The sequence below is a fragment of the Pygocentrus nattereri genome, chromosome 26 (assembly GCF_015220715.1).
Source record: "Pygocentrus nattereri isolate fPygNat1 chromosome 26, fPygNat1.pri, whole genome shotgun sequence".
Lineage (NCBI taxonomy): Eukaryota > Metazoa > Chordata > Actinopteri > Characiformes > Serrasalmidae > Pygocentrus > Pygocentrus nattereri.
Genome location: NC_051236.1, coordinates 14,587,501 through 14,603,233, shown reverse-complemented (window position 1 = coordinate 14,603,233; position 15,733 = coordinate 14,587,501). Strand labels below are relative to the sequence as shown.

General features: G+C 38.4%; 2 protein-coding genes across 6 annotated transcripts in view; both read right to left on the bottom strand.

Annotated features, from left to right (window-relative positions):
• Nucleotides 1-944: 944 nt before the first annotated feature.
• On the bottom strand, nt 945-7,543 carry si:dkey-19e4.5 (UBA_like_SF and PTH2 domain-containing protein). Its single transcript, XM_017697880.2, has 7 exons — nt 7,211-7,543; nt 4,717-4,836; nt 4,406-4,477; nt 4,234-4,308; nt 4,047-4,144; nt 3,052-3,166; nt 945-1,954 (listed from the first exon to the last, which is right to left on the bottom strand). The coding sequence occupies exons 2-7, from the start codon at nt 4,822-4,824 to the stop codon at nt 1,868-1,870; spliced, it is 555 nt and encodes a 184-aa protein (XP_017553369.1). The 5' UTR covers nt 4,825-4,836; nt 7,211-7,543; the 3' UTR covers nt 945-1,867.
• A 1,344-nt stretch (nt 7,544-8,887) lies between these two features.
• The window catches only part of plxnb1b (plexin b1b), a 110,503-nt gene continuing 103,657 nt past the window's right edge, over nt 8,888-15,733 (bottom strand). For all 5 annotated transcript variants that reach the window (XM_017697875.2, XM_017697876.2, XM_017697874.2 and 2 more), the window contains 5 exons: nt 14,731-14,878; nt 14,460-14,524; nt 14,240-14,315; nt 14,034-14,108; nt 8,888-10,916 (listed from right to left, as the gene is read on the bottom strand). In XM_017697875.2, coding sequence (XP_017553364.1) covers nt 10,812-10,916; nt 14,034-14,108; nt 14,240-14,315; nt 14,460-14,524; nt 14,731-14,878 — 469 coding nt within the window. In that variant the 3' untranslated portion in view covers nt 8,888-10,811. The remainder of the gene's footprint in view (nt 10,917-14,033; nt 14,109-14,239; nt 14,316-14,459; nt 14,525-14,730; nt 14,879-15,733) is intronic.

Sequence of the window (15,733 nt, the reverse complement as noted above, 5' to 3'; positions counted from 1 at the left end):
GGTATTTGACGACACGTCGGACAAGCTCCTCGATGAAAACACTAACAGTGGCGTAATGTCGGGCCGTAAAACCTCTTTTGACTGAGGACGGGTACAGTGAACAGTCGGGCCGATGTTGTTTTCGCACGTAGCCCATACATGCCGAAGTTACGTCCATGTTGCATGAGCCAGCTGCCAAAAATATCCAGTGACGTGGATAACACAGGGGTAACACGATTTTCAGTGGCCTATATCACAAACTACACTGTATGGCCAAAGGTTTGTGCACACATGCTAATGGTTTCTTCTAAAATCAAGGGAAATTAATAAGGAGTTTTTCCCCATTTGCTGCAGTAACATCCACTTCTAGCGAGGTTTTAAATTAGATACTGGAGCATTTCTGTGAGCTTTTAATTGCATTCAGCCGTGAGAGCACGAGGGAGGTCAGGTACTGATGTTGGATGATTAGTTCTGAATCACAAAGGTAACTTCAACTCATTCTGTAGATACTGGAAGGTGCACCATCACTTTAGAAAATGCAGCTGCACAGGCCGATACCTGTGGGTTTTTTATCCCTCTAGTTCACACCTGGCATTGAGCATGATGACCGTAGGCTCCAAAGCATCCCATTATATTGGTCATGCTTTTTCTAAGGAGATTATACAAGCTGTGTATGTCCAACTGGAGGCGTCTGTTAGCAGTAGGTACCCATCAAAGTTTGATACCTCTGGATATATACTGTATTTACTGCTATATTTTACTATACATAGTGTCTAAATCTAACAATTGCAGCAGATTCTGGAATGTGAACAAGACATTTCTAAAGCTGAACAAAGAAATTACAGGCAATATGCATCAGATAGCATTTAGACAATTCGATACTAGTCTATTTTATCAAGAGAATCCAAGAGTAGATTGTGTCCAGTACAAGAAAAAAAGCAAGCACTCTGATCTTGAACACTACAAACATTTAAATTTTAATTGAGCAAAAAGACAACTAGCATGTCAGTATTATTGCAAATGACCAACCTCCTTAATCCTAGAATTGACAGTCAACAATATGTAGATGCAGAAAAAAAGAATGATCAAAAAAGTAACAAAGTGTTAACAATGGCACTCCACAATCAATATGGCTTTGAGATTTTGTTTTCCCATATCAGTATGCATTCAAGTTATTTCTACACAACAATGTTTGGCAGGAGGGGGTATCACATCAGTACATTTAAGTTACATAAAAGTTATATACATACATAGATTTATACATCACAATTCATAGCAAAGGAAGCCCATTGCTGATGAGCAGTAAACTTTCCAAGGAGATAAATCAGGAGTTCTTACATCTAGAGAGGACGTTTTATGTGTAGTGTTACATTTCATTTAACTCTTTTACAATGACTACTTTGGTTCAACAATCACCAAAACACTAGGTTCTAACTTAAGTGATAAATATTAATGTACGAGGGGATGATGGGTATCATATACCCATTTGATCACATACCGATATGTTCACTGTTGATCTTCACACATTTCCCCTTCTTTTAAATGAAGAATCAAGGATCCTTTCGTAACATAATGAATGCGAATACACTGTAAACGTTAAATCAGCCTGGAATGACGCACCCAGGCAACCATCCACATGTGCAGCCCTCCTCCCACCTTAACCGATGTTATTGTTGTTCTTTGTGTGTGTGTGTGTGTGTGTGTGTGAGAGAGAGAGAGAGTCAGTGCAAGTCAGTAGGAGTATGTGAATGCTATGGGATTTGCTCTGTGGGATATTTTTTTTTACATGCCGAGAGCCTCGCTGCTGTAGGGCTTTGCCGCCCCCCTGTGGACGCTCAGTGTTACTTTACACACCTGTGTTTCCACAGTTGCTTCTTTCCTTCAGTGCTTAGAGCAGTTTCAGACTGCCTGTGACATTGTTGACCATCTCCTCCTCTCCCATGATGGCCAGCACAGTGCTAGAGCCTGGCTCCACCTGAAAACAGCAGGTAAGACACTCTGGTAATACCACATCTAATAGCTGGGGATTTAAAAAAAAGGGATCTCCAGTTTTAATCCTGGATTGTCAGCATGGTCTGCCATTTTGGTGTATTTCCCCTTCACAAAAGATGTGATTCTAAAGGCTGTTAAGATCTGCTGCACAATGTGAAAAGAAAGCACCCCCCCCCCCCCCCAATTCTAATTCTGAAGAACTCATATCGCACATAGGCTAGCAGATATTAGTATAATGAAAGTAGGATAAACACATAAAAAAGCACATACTTGATTTTTTTAAGGTATATGGTCTTTTAACATAAACAAGTTAAAAACTTTATAAAACGTGTAGTTTCTTTATATTGTACTATGTGGCAGCCATAGCTGAGTTCTTCACTACCACACAAGGGCCAAACTCCCTGTCCAGTAAGAGCCAGAAAATGACCTTTCCTTGACAGTGGAATAATTTACAGAGCAAAGCACATCATCTAAAGACTAGGTGTTATTTAATTTATACCCTTCACAAATACCAAAAAGTATTCATTATACTGTTTATGACCAATCTAACATTTAACACACTAAGCTGGTTGCCTGCATTTTATTTTGTTTTTGTCATTAATAGGCAAATTAACATGAAATTACAGATGTCTTAAAGACAAAAGCTTTGACATTATACTGGCTTCGGTACATCTGCAGAGCACCCATCAGATGCCATTCTATTTGTATCGAGTTATAGCTGGAGCAATAAAAATAATTTCTATTCTAATATTTATGAAACAATGTTATTCTATTAACTTCAATTTTTTTTGTAAAGTTACAAAAAAGATACAAGGTTTTGATCCTTTATATATTGTCACTGTCCAATGAAAACCTACCTTTTCTACCTCAATTCAACACAGCAGCTGTCCTTTACATTGTGTAAAAATGTCATGATGAATGGACAAAACAGAAATGCTCCAAAATTACTTAGAACAAAATCTCCTTACACTGACTTGCGTTAAAAGCTTAAGAGTGTTTTTCCCTTCTCCTGTAAAGTTAGTATTTTGGAGATACTTGTTATAGCGACAATATATTTAATGCACCCTAAACTGCCATTACCTGGGTGAGTCCGGCATCCTGTATCAGTTTTGTAGGGAGGCTTAAACTCATAGCAAGAGCCTGCAACTCCAACAGGTGTGCCATGTTAGTGCCCTGTAGCACAACCTTCTTAGCCCTGAACACACAAACACAAGAAGCCATAATATGAATATAGCCAAGATTAATTAGATCAGAAGCAAGTTCACATCCTGAATTGGGATGTTGCCTGGGAACCTGCAGTTCTCTCTATCTAATATCTATGACTTTCATCAGTGTCCTTGAGCAAGAGACTCAACCTCTCTTGCACCTGTTGTTGAGTCTCCCAATCATCTCTCCAGCTTCTCTGCCATTAAAATGGGCCAAAACTGCTCACTAGTCCAGTGATGGAGAAAACACTTTTGGTAAAACTTTACTGTAGGCTACAGTTCATAAAGCTACTTGATACCCACATAAGCTTGTCATGACAACTGACCTAGACCTACATAAATGTTTATTAATGCTTATTCCAATAGTTGTCTTGTTCTTTTAATTATGTGAGACATATTGCTGTTTATTCATTGTTCTGCATCTTAGACACTACAGCACATTATTGAGGCTAAGGGATGGGTGGATATTTGCATGAATACAGATATACAAACTTGTGTTAGTACTTGTTTACCTAATTGAGTATCTGAATAAGGTATGCATAGTTTGTTAGTAAGTAAATAAATAGTTTATTTTTGTTGACAGTTTTTAAACTCGAAGTAATCGTTCTGCAAAACAACTGGTAGGACACTGACTAGCATCCACATAAAACAAAGACAACACAATCAACTGAAAAATCAGGTACAGATCACTTCTTATGCTAACTATATGCAATACATTAAACCTTTCCACTTCATGTTCACAGCAGCATAAAATATTTCCTCTATGTGATAAATTAAATAATATTTAAAGATATGGATATGCAAATAGCAAAAAAAAAAAAAGATAAATGTCTGTCCCTATTAAGGATACAGCATGCAACAGTTTCTCACCCAGCATGGTCCCATTTCCATGCCATCTCCCTCCAGGTGTTCTTCTCCTGCATGGCCTGGTACAGACCCACAGCTGCATGGCCCACCTGCGCCGCCACCTGCCAAAACCCAACAAAAACCTCAACTCTACAATTTAATCTCACTTATACCTGGAACGAACACTTAATGCAACAGTTCTTGAATATACCTTCCCCACTCCCATGGACAGCTCCATGTTTACAACAAAAACCATCTTGAACATCATGTCCTCATCTCCTTCTTCCTGAGAGCATGGAAAAAACAAAAAACACTCAAACAACCACACAAAATATAATACACAGTAATGTTCACATGCTGGTTGTTTGTGATTATCAGCAGACCTCGTTCTCTAGTTTGTTGAAGTAATACATGGCCGCCTCCTCAGCAGACACATTTCGTGTGTGTAGGAGTGCCTAAGAGCAACACAGAAAAATTATATTAGGTATCTCCCTCTTATATGGACTGGACTGCACACACAGTCATCAGAGAACAGTTAGCATGGCAGGCTGTCTGAACTATTGTAAAACACAGCCTGAACCTAATACCTAATCTGCATTCATTCTGCACATATAAAAAAACCTGCAAGTATCTGTTCATGAATCAGGGCAGGACACTTCTACGGGCTGAGTAGAGGAATAAAGCTCAAGTGAACCTGCTTGGCCGCCTCCTCTGGAATGTCCAACTCTCTCAGCTGCTGAAGGAAGACAGGGTTCACTTCCTGAGCTCCAGAATCTGGAGGAGACTGCTCGGAAGACTCCATTGCGTTATTACTCTAAACAAAACGTAAGAGCACAGGTGGAGAGTTAAAAGGTTATTTCCATAAATTCCAATGATGCAGACATATAACTTTATGACATAAGTTTTAATGATGCCTCTGTATTTTTTGAAGAAAAAGTATAAACCTAAAATGGCCAGACTGGCTATTTAGCAGTCTTGCTTCATAGCTGTCAATCCAGCTGACAAGATTCAGATTGAGCTGAAATAAACAATCATTACACATCGCTGCCCCCTAAAGGTGTTATTAGCAAACATCAAGTAAATAATCATTACTCACTACTACCTTATAAAGGTGTTATTAATAAACACAAATAAACAATCATTAGCCACTACAACCCTATAAAAGTGTTAACAAGCCTTAAAAGAACAAACACTATTTAATACTACACTCTAAAGGTGGTATTAACAAACATTAATTAAACAAATACTGCTCACCACCACCTTCTAAAGTGAAAATTTAGAATGTTCCTTGTTTTTAAGACCCATAATGTGTCTCAGTAAATGCACTTTTATTTGCATGCATTTACTTCAGCCTGACCTGACCCAAATGCACAATGTTAACTACAATATGATTGTGCAATGTCATCAAAAAAATAATCCATTATGTATGCAATTATATTATAATTGTGACACACCTACTACTAGTTATATATGTACATTTATACAAATGTAATTAGTAATAATAATAACATGGCATGTAAGCCAATATTTTACATAACTATGACAGCACTTCTAGATTAACTAATCCATAATTATATAACAGACTTAGTATAAATTCTGTGCTTCAATGTACAAAGTTGTCTACAACATATTAAGACTGCTTTTGTTTTTAAAGGAACAACCCGGTGAACTGCCAGTAAACTGCTAAGAAACATTAAATGTTACAAATACTATTTAAATTATCTAAAGATTTAGGGTTAGGGAAATTAGGGAAAAAACGTGCCTCATTGTCTTGAATGTGGCCAGTCAGCAAAAACATGCAAAATGTAAAATTTAACAAAGTTCCTTCTAAAGGAGGATGATTAATCGCTCTCCCTACCCTGCTTATGTACTGACCTACCAACTAATAGGTGAATTCATTACAAAGACCGTGCTCCAGTTCTCCTTTCGAGATTCTGAAATAACTGCTGATCACTGAGCACCATCAAGCTGATGAGGGTTGACCTGTCAAGTTCTGCTCCATTTTCCTTTTAACATTTATCTGAGGCCACTGGGCATTACAATACCCGAATATAATCCACACCTAAGAGTATCTTAAAAAGTAACTTAAAAAGTAGGTACAGATTTCACACAGGGGTTTGACTAACAGCACTTGTGAGCATGTTCTTACAAAATGACTCATATCAGTAAATTCAGAAATTCAATCTATGAAATGTAAATGTTGCTAGACCATCTCTGACTTCAAATAAAAATGGTGGAAGATCTGAAAATTACACAGCATTGAATACTAAATGTATAGTAAAGCGGGTGGCCATGTCTCACGGAGTGCCTTGAAAACAGAGGCTGCCTTAACAGCTCAGCTTTCTGAAAACAGTAACAGTGAGTCTTAATTTTCATGCATGGTCATATTCATCCATGTGCAATACCCCAAAACTGTTCCTAAACTGGGAAACCAGGGCTGCTGAGTGACAGGTTTACACCCAGTTCACAGATCAGAGAAGAACATCATGCAGTGCATAAGCAATCAATAACTTATGTAAGCCAGTCAAATGTGTACCTTCCCTTTCTATAATATAGTAATACTATAAGAAACTAAAGTTATAACATTTCTAAAACGCTGCGTAGATCTTCTATAATAATCTGCTTCAGTATTCCAGCAGTAAGTCACTTGTGGTAATCTATAAGACTTGCGCTTTGCGCTATAGTAAACCACAGTAACTGCGCTAATTTAGTCATTTTAATAGGAATTATATTGTAGTATTGCTATTTTTTTTTATTCGGGCCTTTCCTATAGAGAGACACGCCTTAATCACCAGCATCAGTGCTAATATAAATCACCGCTGAAATGTCCAGTACATGACAGTCAACAGGAACTTAGTAAAATGTATTAATACAGATAACGTTCCTGCATTACACTAGTTAAAACCGCTAACTACCTAGTTCATAATAACAACACGTCTAACCAGACAGTAACAGTAAAGCAGCACGAAGCCGAAGCTTTTTCGAATTTTCCGTTCCACCTTAAATGATGCAGCAACTCTATCCCTCGCTCAACGCGCCAGAATGTAACTGCCGCACAATTTAAGGTGGAACTGGTCATTCGAATAAGAAGCCTACTTGGGCTTCGTCACTAAAACAGACACACAATGATCATCTCTCCTTCATTAACGACAGCATCCCACGGTCAGTGCCCCTCTAACTTTACCCACCTGCTGCTGCTGCTGCTGCGAGGAGAAGCTAATGTTAGCGTTAGCCAGCGCCCAGACACTAGCTAACGTTAGCCAACACTGAGCAAGCTAGCAAACCGAGCGCCGCTGGACGTATTTTCACTGGTCAGCAGGCGGCTGTGTCCTTTTCCACTGACAAAGACGCATAAAATCAGCTGGAAAATTATGAATCATCTATCTCTTTCGCTTTGCAGCGTTTGATTTAACTGTTTTTACGCCAGCTCTGGCATATTTTCCTACAATTACGCGTCAGCAGAGACTCCATAGTGGTGAAGTCAGGCGCTGTTCCGGGTCAGCGAGGCTTTGAAAGCGGGAGATGGACAGCGCCACCATTACACCGGACACAAACGCACACCAGCATGGCGGAGCGCGAACTTATCATCCGCTGAGGCAAAATAAGAGGAAAGTCGTGTTGAAGGGCTAAAGCGCGATATCCTCTGATAGGAGGGATATTATTCTGTAACTTATATCTACGTCTGCGAATATTATAGCTCTGAAGACAGTACCCTAACACACTGTGGGTGATTCATGTTGGCTACACGTTATAGCAGCATAAGTGTTACCGTGCTTAACATGGTCGTTTTTCGTTGTTTAGGACTAATTTATCCATGCTTGGTTTCTCCATCGTGGAAAACACATTCACGTTTTAATGAAACAATAACGTTACACAGCAGTGCAAGCGTCAGTCCAGCGTGTTACGCGTTAATCTGAAACCACACGCAGGGCTCAGTCTCCTTTAGACGATTCATTAAAATAAAAGCAATGACAGAACAGAAATGTGCACATATTGGAAAGGACGGATTGATCCTTCAGATGAAATTACATTTAGTGTACTCAACGAGAGAAAAGATAAAAGCTAAAAAAAATAAAAAGGCAGGCAGCTAAACGTTGCAGAGACACCGTCTCTCCACTAGATGTCGATTTTTATCCATATTTGTACCCTTTTCCTACCGAAAGTCTCACCGTGTTAAACTTGGTACTGTGGTTAATGATTATGTCTGGCTGATTTGAAAGCTAAGATTTAGCTGATACAGTGATGTTTAGGCTGCATCACCATATTCAAACGTCCGTAACATTGCTTTAATAATGTATTGCATTATTATTGGATTAAATCATGGTCATGGATTAAATCTCTGTCTGTCTGTCTGTCTATCCACACACATACACACATTTACATACACACATATAGTCATTAGTAAGCATAATTATGATTACGTTCACATAACTATGACAGCATCTCATTATCACGATATGCATCCGAAGGACTGTGACAATTGTAAAGTTGTATCTAATAATTATGTGAAGCCAAATTGTAATTGTCTTAATATCTCAATAATTAAAATGATTAAAAATCATTTAATAATGAATGAAATTTAATGAGAATGGAAAGTTTTCTTATTATGACTTACTAAACTGCTATATACATTTTTTATTCAGTGGCAGAAATGGGCTTCTATATGATATCTACTGAATCCACAATCTTTAGAACCCACTTGCCACTTTTTACTGAATTCTTAGTTCAGTAACGTTGTGAACAGTACAGTATGTACCTTTTAAAATCTGCTCATTGACGAATATTTTGTTAGGAAAGATACAGATAGCAGACACCTTAAATCATTCAAATTAATGTGTCAGATAGGATCACAAGTGCACAGATGGTTAGATTTAGAATATTTTATTACCTCTCAATATAATTTGTAAAAAATTTCACATACTGTTGGTAAGAAGCTACAGGTGGGAGACAATCAGTATTTACGATGATATTAACAAAATATAAAAAAGAAATAATTAAAAAACAGTTTAGGGTCGAGCCTGCTCTAGTCTACACATAAGAATTTATACAACCTAATAACAGTTATACCTTTATAATTCCCTCTGATGATTTCTGCACACATTTTATCTCACACAATTCATAACACTAGGTGTATGAGTGGTCCATTAATCTAACGTACCATTTAACCAGATTTGTCTCACTACTAGATGCCTCTGCAGCACCTTCATACATGTTAGACTCCTTTTAGGTCGATTCGGTTTTCTCTCCCTTTCTATATCTGCTTTAGGATGGGCATTAATCACCCTCAGTAAAAACTATTTATGACCGCCACTCTTTTTTAAATTAAAATGTTGAAGGCTGCCAAAAGCCCACTGAACACTTGCAATCTGGGTAATTAAAAAAAAAAAAAAAAAAAGTATGAATTGAACATGACACAACATAACTTTCAAAACATTAACCTATGTGACAAGCTCGGTTTCTCTCATAACACATACAGGAATGTCTGAACACAGTTCATAACTATGCCCAAATGCAGAGTTCACTTCAGTCATTACATCTTACAGAGAGAATTCAGTCAGGTTCATGTCCTACAAGCATCCTTCCAGTGATTCTTACTCAAGAGCTCTCAGTACCTTGACGGATCAGACAAAACGTTCAAATTTTAGTGCTAGAATAGAGATGTCTTGGAGAACGATCTCAGTTCACTGAATGTTCTTGCCTGGAATGTCCAATGGCCTGTAGACTTGTTGCCGTTGTTTTAGCAACAGCTCCTCTTCATGACTTGGACGGATATGTCACAGAAAGGTGTGAAAGAAAAAGGCTAAAAAAATGCGAGCTTACATACTCTAAAATCAAATAAATAATAATCTACAATGAGAATATTCTACATTGACATTTTACACCCTTGGAATTTCTCTTAATCTTTACCAGTGACTTTAGACAGGAGAAAATAAAATGGTACCAGTTAATGCCAAACACTTCACTGCTTTAGTACAAATGCTGTTAGTACTGTACTGATGGTTGTGATCTGTATACCTGTGATATTGGTGGTCTAGGAAAAAGAATTAGTGAAAAAGAAAAACGTAATGGAAGAAACAGTGAAATGTATGAAGAGGTAGAGAAAGACAGAAGAGCAAATGTTTTATGACACGTACAATTTGTTTTGACCCGTGCAGGTCATACTTTTTGATGACCTCACTGCTCTCTGCTCCAACAGCAGGTATGTTTTCCAGTCATTCCTCCCCAGAGATTGCCTTTTTGGGTCAAAACTGATCACCAGCAAACTCCAATTTCACCAGTCAATAAGGAAAGAAGTCAGCTAATTGGCTCGAACAGGAATCACCCCACTCCTTTTCAATTTGAAGAGAATTCCAGTAGTCACAAATGTTTATACCCACTGTTCCCCAAGCAGGGACTTCACTCATGGTGGTGGATGTCTTTCCACACGTGAAATCTGGCAGCTTATTCTCTTCGAAAGGATGAACGCAGTGGATCATCAGCTTGTACTGGATTTCCTCCTCCATTCAGAGAGGGATACAGAGTCTCTGTGACCATCTCGTCTCAGATAAAGACAAGAACCTTGTATATTCACCTAACACATTGTGTCTTCTCTTTAAATCTAAAGTGACATTGTGTGCTCCATCATTTACATCCATCTTATTTGTTCATTCTACATAACCCATCCCCTCCTTTCATGATTCCTTCCTCTGCAGTCACTTCATACAGTGTGTCCGTCGATCCGTGTGCCATTTTCTTTCACTATCCCATTTCTCCCATCATCCAAAGTTCTGCCTATACATGATCTCTCAGTTACAAGTCCGTCACTTTGTTTTCCACAGCGGCTGCGATCTGTTGGAGACGATAACCAAGCTGCATCTTCTGAGCTGTGGTGTCCTCCTCTAAGGCAGTAATGATCTAAACACATACAAACACAGTGGAAATGTTACTTAAGCCTTTAATGCTGAAGCAAACTTCATTCACTCTTCTCCTTTAATAATGGGACTTCTCAATGCTGTTGCATTTATTTTTATATGTACATAAGATAATCAAACAAAGCTGAAAAACTTTTCATGTCAAACATTCTGTACAAGCAAACACAGGCCTCCACCATGTCCCAGCATTCATGTGTCCAACACAAGCAGTCCGCAGCATGCACTGCAACATAGTGTGCAGTTTTGGTATATTTTGAATATGGCCAGTTCAGGTCATGGCATAAAGTTAAGTAAAAACAAAACAAAAGCACAGTTGGCCCATGGATTAGTTGAGATTTTTAATATGGCCCTTTTAGTGGTTGAGTTTGAGACCCCTGTCCTAGCACACTGCTACCCTGGCTGAATAAATAAGAATGGAACACCATTAAACACCAACCCTTGTTTTAAACACTTTACAACACCCTGTAAAGTTAAAGGGGGTGTATCACCAGCAATACTTTTGGTAAATGCTAGGCTTACTATTCAGTAGGGGTGGGAATCTTTAGGCACCTCACAATTTGATTTGATTAGATTACGATTCAGAGGGCTGCAATGCGATTATAAAATGATTATTGATGCATCTTGATGCATCCATCTTTTTATACATATCTTTTTATATTTTCTTACTGGCTGACGACTTTGTAGTTTTAAAGCAAAGTATTTGTAATGATCCATAATAAAAGATATTGGAAGTAAATTAATTAATAAATCAAATGGAAGTGATGTTGCAAGTCAACTAGAAGGCGCTCATTCACGGAGACACTACTGCTACTCATCTGCAATGAGTAGGTTTTCTTTAATGATTTTAGAACTTCGGTTTTGATTTTGCTGTAGAAGAAAGGGGGGGGTGAATCGCTGTGTCAGTAAAGTATCTTCGTGACTGGATGCTGAATCTTGGCTCCAAAGTGTGCAACATAGCGCGAAAGCACTGGTTACATCGACGTACTCGCATTTATAAGCAGCTCGGTTGGGTTTGTGGTACTATAAATCTGCAACGAGAGACTGTCTCTAACAAGTTGCGAAGATGAAGTCATTTCTCTTTCGAATTTTCCCATTCCACCTTAAATGGTGCAGCAGTTACATTCACAATGCCACCCTCAGTGGTGCAACGGGAAAATTCGAATGAGACATGACTTCAGCCTTGTAAATCAGTCGAATGATGAGACATTTTACAAGAAACTAGTTTTGAGGAAAGGTTTTCTGGCAGATGAGAGGAAAGCAGCTATAGCTGGGCTAAAGCTTAAAGCAGCGCTCTCGATTATATTTTTAGCCTATACTAGGACATTCACACACACTGAGACATGCTGGACATTAAATGTCTCCCAACGTGGTTTGACTTTGTTGAAAGGACAAAATGTCTCTTCTGAACATTTGGGTTGCGACTCCTGATCTAACACAGCTTTAACGCAGAGCTGGTCGGATTTCTCGATCACCCAGTTGTGTTTTTGTTATGTGCCGTCACAGAACGTCCGGGCACTGCACTTACCCACTTCCAAGTTCCGCCTTTTACAAGTTGCATCAACATTACATTATAAATTAAATATTTAGAAATCCGTTTTTTGACATTTATGAATCGATTCAGAATCGTTCACATCCGCATTACGATGCATCTAAGAAGAGTTTTTCCCTGCACGTCTACTATTCAGTTATTCATTTTAGGGTTTTTTATTATTATTACGTGCCATCAAGTAAACACAGAATTCTGGCGACCATATTCAGAATCTCCTGAACCACCTGCCTTCCGTTTTGGTCTTTTGACTTCTAAATAGCTGGCTTATGATTCCTCTAATAATATCCATCCATCTTGTAGCTGGTCATCCTCTGTTACCTTAAACTTTTTTTTCCTCATGGTATGTTCACCTTTAGTTTGGTTATCTGGGCTTCAAGTGAAAAGTGAGGCTTGATTTGGAAGAGGATTTGATTGTTTTCTTTGCCGTCTTCCCAAAAGTCTTTTAAAGTTTAAAAGCGTCAGTGTTTTTCCTGCCTTGCTTGTTTATTATCCAGGTTTCAAATCCACAGAGAAGACTATATCCTGGACAATTCTCATCTTTAATGGTAGAGAAAAATCGTTGCATTCAAAGATCTTTTCAAGCTCCTTCATCCTTGTTCTGCCAAGTGCCAATCATGTTGTGTTTCTTGAGTGCTGGATCCATTGTTGTCAATAACTGTAAGCAAAAGCTGTGCAATATATCCATATCACCAAGGGTAAAGTCAGAGGTCTGTCCTGTTGTCAAAACCCTACTCTACCTCATACTGAACTGAAGTCCCATCTTTTCACTCTATTCTTTAAGATTTTCTGCTATTACGGTCATACTACTTGTGTATCTAAGGTTATCAATTAATCCACTGATCCTAAATCTTCAATCATTTTGCTTCAGTCCTGCTTCTCTCATTGTATGTTCTGCATATAGGATGACATTTCATGACAGAATACCACTTTGTCTAAATCATTAGCCAGTGTGAAACCAGTCTGTTTGCCCATTTTCTGTCATGACTGTGGGTTGTTGATCAGTACAGACCTTCTTCAGAACGATGAGATGTTCTGTTATTCTGATTTTCCTGAGGATGTTCCATTATTTTACGTAGTCGACACAGTCTAAGGCTTTGCTGTAGTAAATGAAAAACGTTAACTACTTTTTAAAATAATCCAACGTACATCATCAGCAACGCTACTACTTGTTCCAGTGTTTTTCCTGAATCCTGCCTGCAGTTCTCTGACATTTTCTCTTTCAATGCAAGGTTCTTGTCTACACTGATATTCTTGAACATAGTTTCACTCATGTGTGATATTTGGGAAACTGTACAATAGTTTGCATACTTATCTTTATTCTATGATATTGGGATATAAACTGACTTCTTCCAATCTGCCGTCTCTGGAGTTTTTTTTTCCAGATGTGTTGGTGTGATTTAATTAATATAAATTAATCAGTAACAAATTTAAGTTATATAGTTAGAACTGTTTGTGTCCTCACAGCTCAAGGGGTTTAAATCAGCCACATTCTCTTGAGTGGTAATTTCTGTACCTACTCTACATGCCTTGTCATCTTTGTTACAAACTCACCTGGTCATAATATTTGTTGATGTACTTGTATAGTTCATGCAGGGCCACCAGATAATTCAGCTCTCCTGAGTAATTCTAAACATATAAACAAAGCAACACAACATGTCACAAACTGCCATCACATAAACTGCACAAATAAGTTATAAGACGACTCAGAACAAGGACAGGATAAGATATAAGAAGTGAAAGAGAGATTGAAGATATACCCTGGAGAGCTCAGCCAGAGCAGAGTTCATCTCTTGATCACTAGCTGAAATGGTTTGTCTGATGTCAGCATAGTACCTGAGAAAGTGAGAGAGATGGATAAATTAGGTTGTAAACAGGTTTTCCAATCCCAATCTATGATTACCCTTTGGGCTCAGTTACAATAGTAACTCCACAATCATTTTTAGTCAGAGTTTAGACTCATCCTTCAGTTCATCCTACCTCTCCACCATTTGCTTATAGCGAGGAATATCTCTGGCATACAATAGCTTGTTGATGGGGGAGTCCTGAACAAGACAGAAGCAAAAAGTATAAAAAAAAAAAAAACATATCTTCCATTCTATCAAATGTTTACCACTTCCATTACGTCTCTTAAGCTCAAAGAACCCCTTGGCAGGTCATTTTTTATAGCAGTTAGTGAATAAGAAGTATTAAAATAACAAATGGGGTTTATAGGGCTTAATTAATGTATATTGAGCAGTTTCTGTCTCACCCTGCCCAGTTTGTGCTCAGCGATAGTGCAGGAGTCCATGAAGGTCTGGGCGATGACTGACAGTACTGCGTCCACATTATCTGACGCCTGCACATCAAAGATGAACTGAGGGTTCTTCACAATGTTGATCCAGAAACGCAAGGGCAGGCTGGAACAGGGCGAAAATTCAGCATTGTTACCATCACTCCACAAAGATGAATTTGTGCAGCTACATTCACTCTGCGCCGTTTGAACGGACGTGATTCTAACTGTGAGGAACTAAATGTTTGCATAGCTAACTTTATCTGTAAATGCCTTCACCCATGTGTCCTCTCCAAACAGTTTGGCTATGATCACATTACACAGTTGAAGTGGCACAAATCCACATTTTTGTCCAAATGGGACCCATGTTTAAGATCTTGGCACAACATCTCAATGGGATTCAAGTCAAGACTTTGAATTGGCCATTCCAAAGCCATTCATTCATTTTGTTTCTTTTGACCTTTACTGAAGCAAGTGAGTCCTGCAGTTCTTTAGATTCTGGGTTCTTTTGTGACATCCTGGATGAGTTATTGATGTGCACTTGGTGAAATTTTGGTAGGCTGGCCACGCCTGGGAAGGTCTGCCACGGTTTCAAGTTTTCTCCATTTGTGGATAACTGCTCTCACTGTGGTTCGCTGGAGTCTCAGATCCTTAGCAATGGCTTTGTAACCATTTCCAGACTGGTAGATTTCAATGACATTGTACTGAATTTGAATCTCTTTAGAACCTGGCATCATGCTGCTGTTTGAGACCTTCTAGTCTGCTTCACAGTGACATTCAGTTTCTATTTAATTGATGTTTAGATACCTAGCATTTTCTTTCAACAAATGAAATCATCATTGAAAAACAGCATTTTGTGTTTACTTGGGTTATCTTTGTCTATATTCAAAGTAGTTTGATGATCTGAAACATTCAAGTGTGACAAATATGCAAAAAGAAGACACTGAGGGGCAAATACGTTTTCACAGTATTGTATGGATGA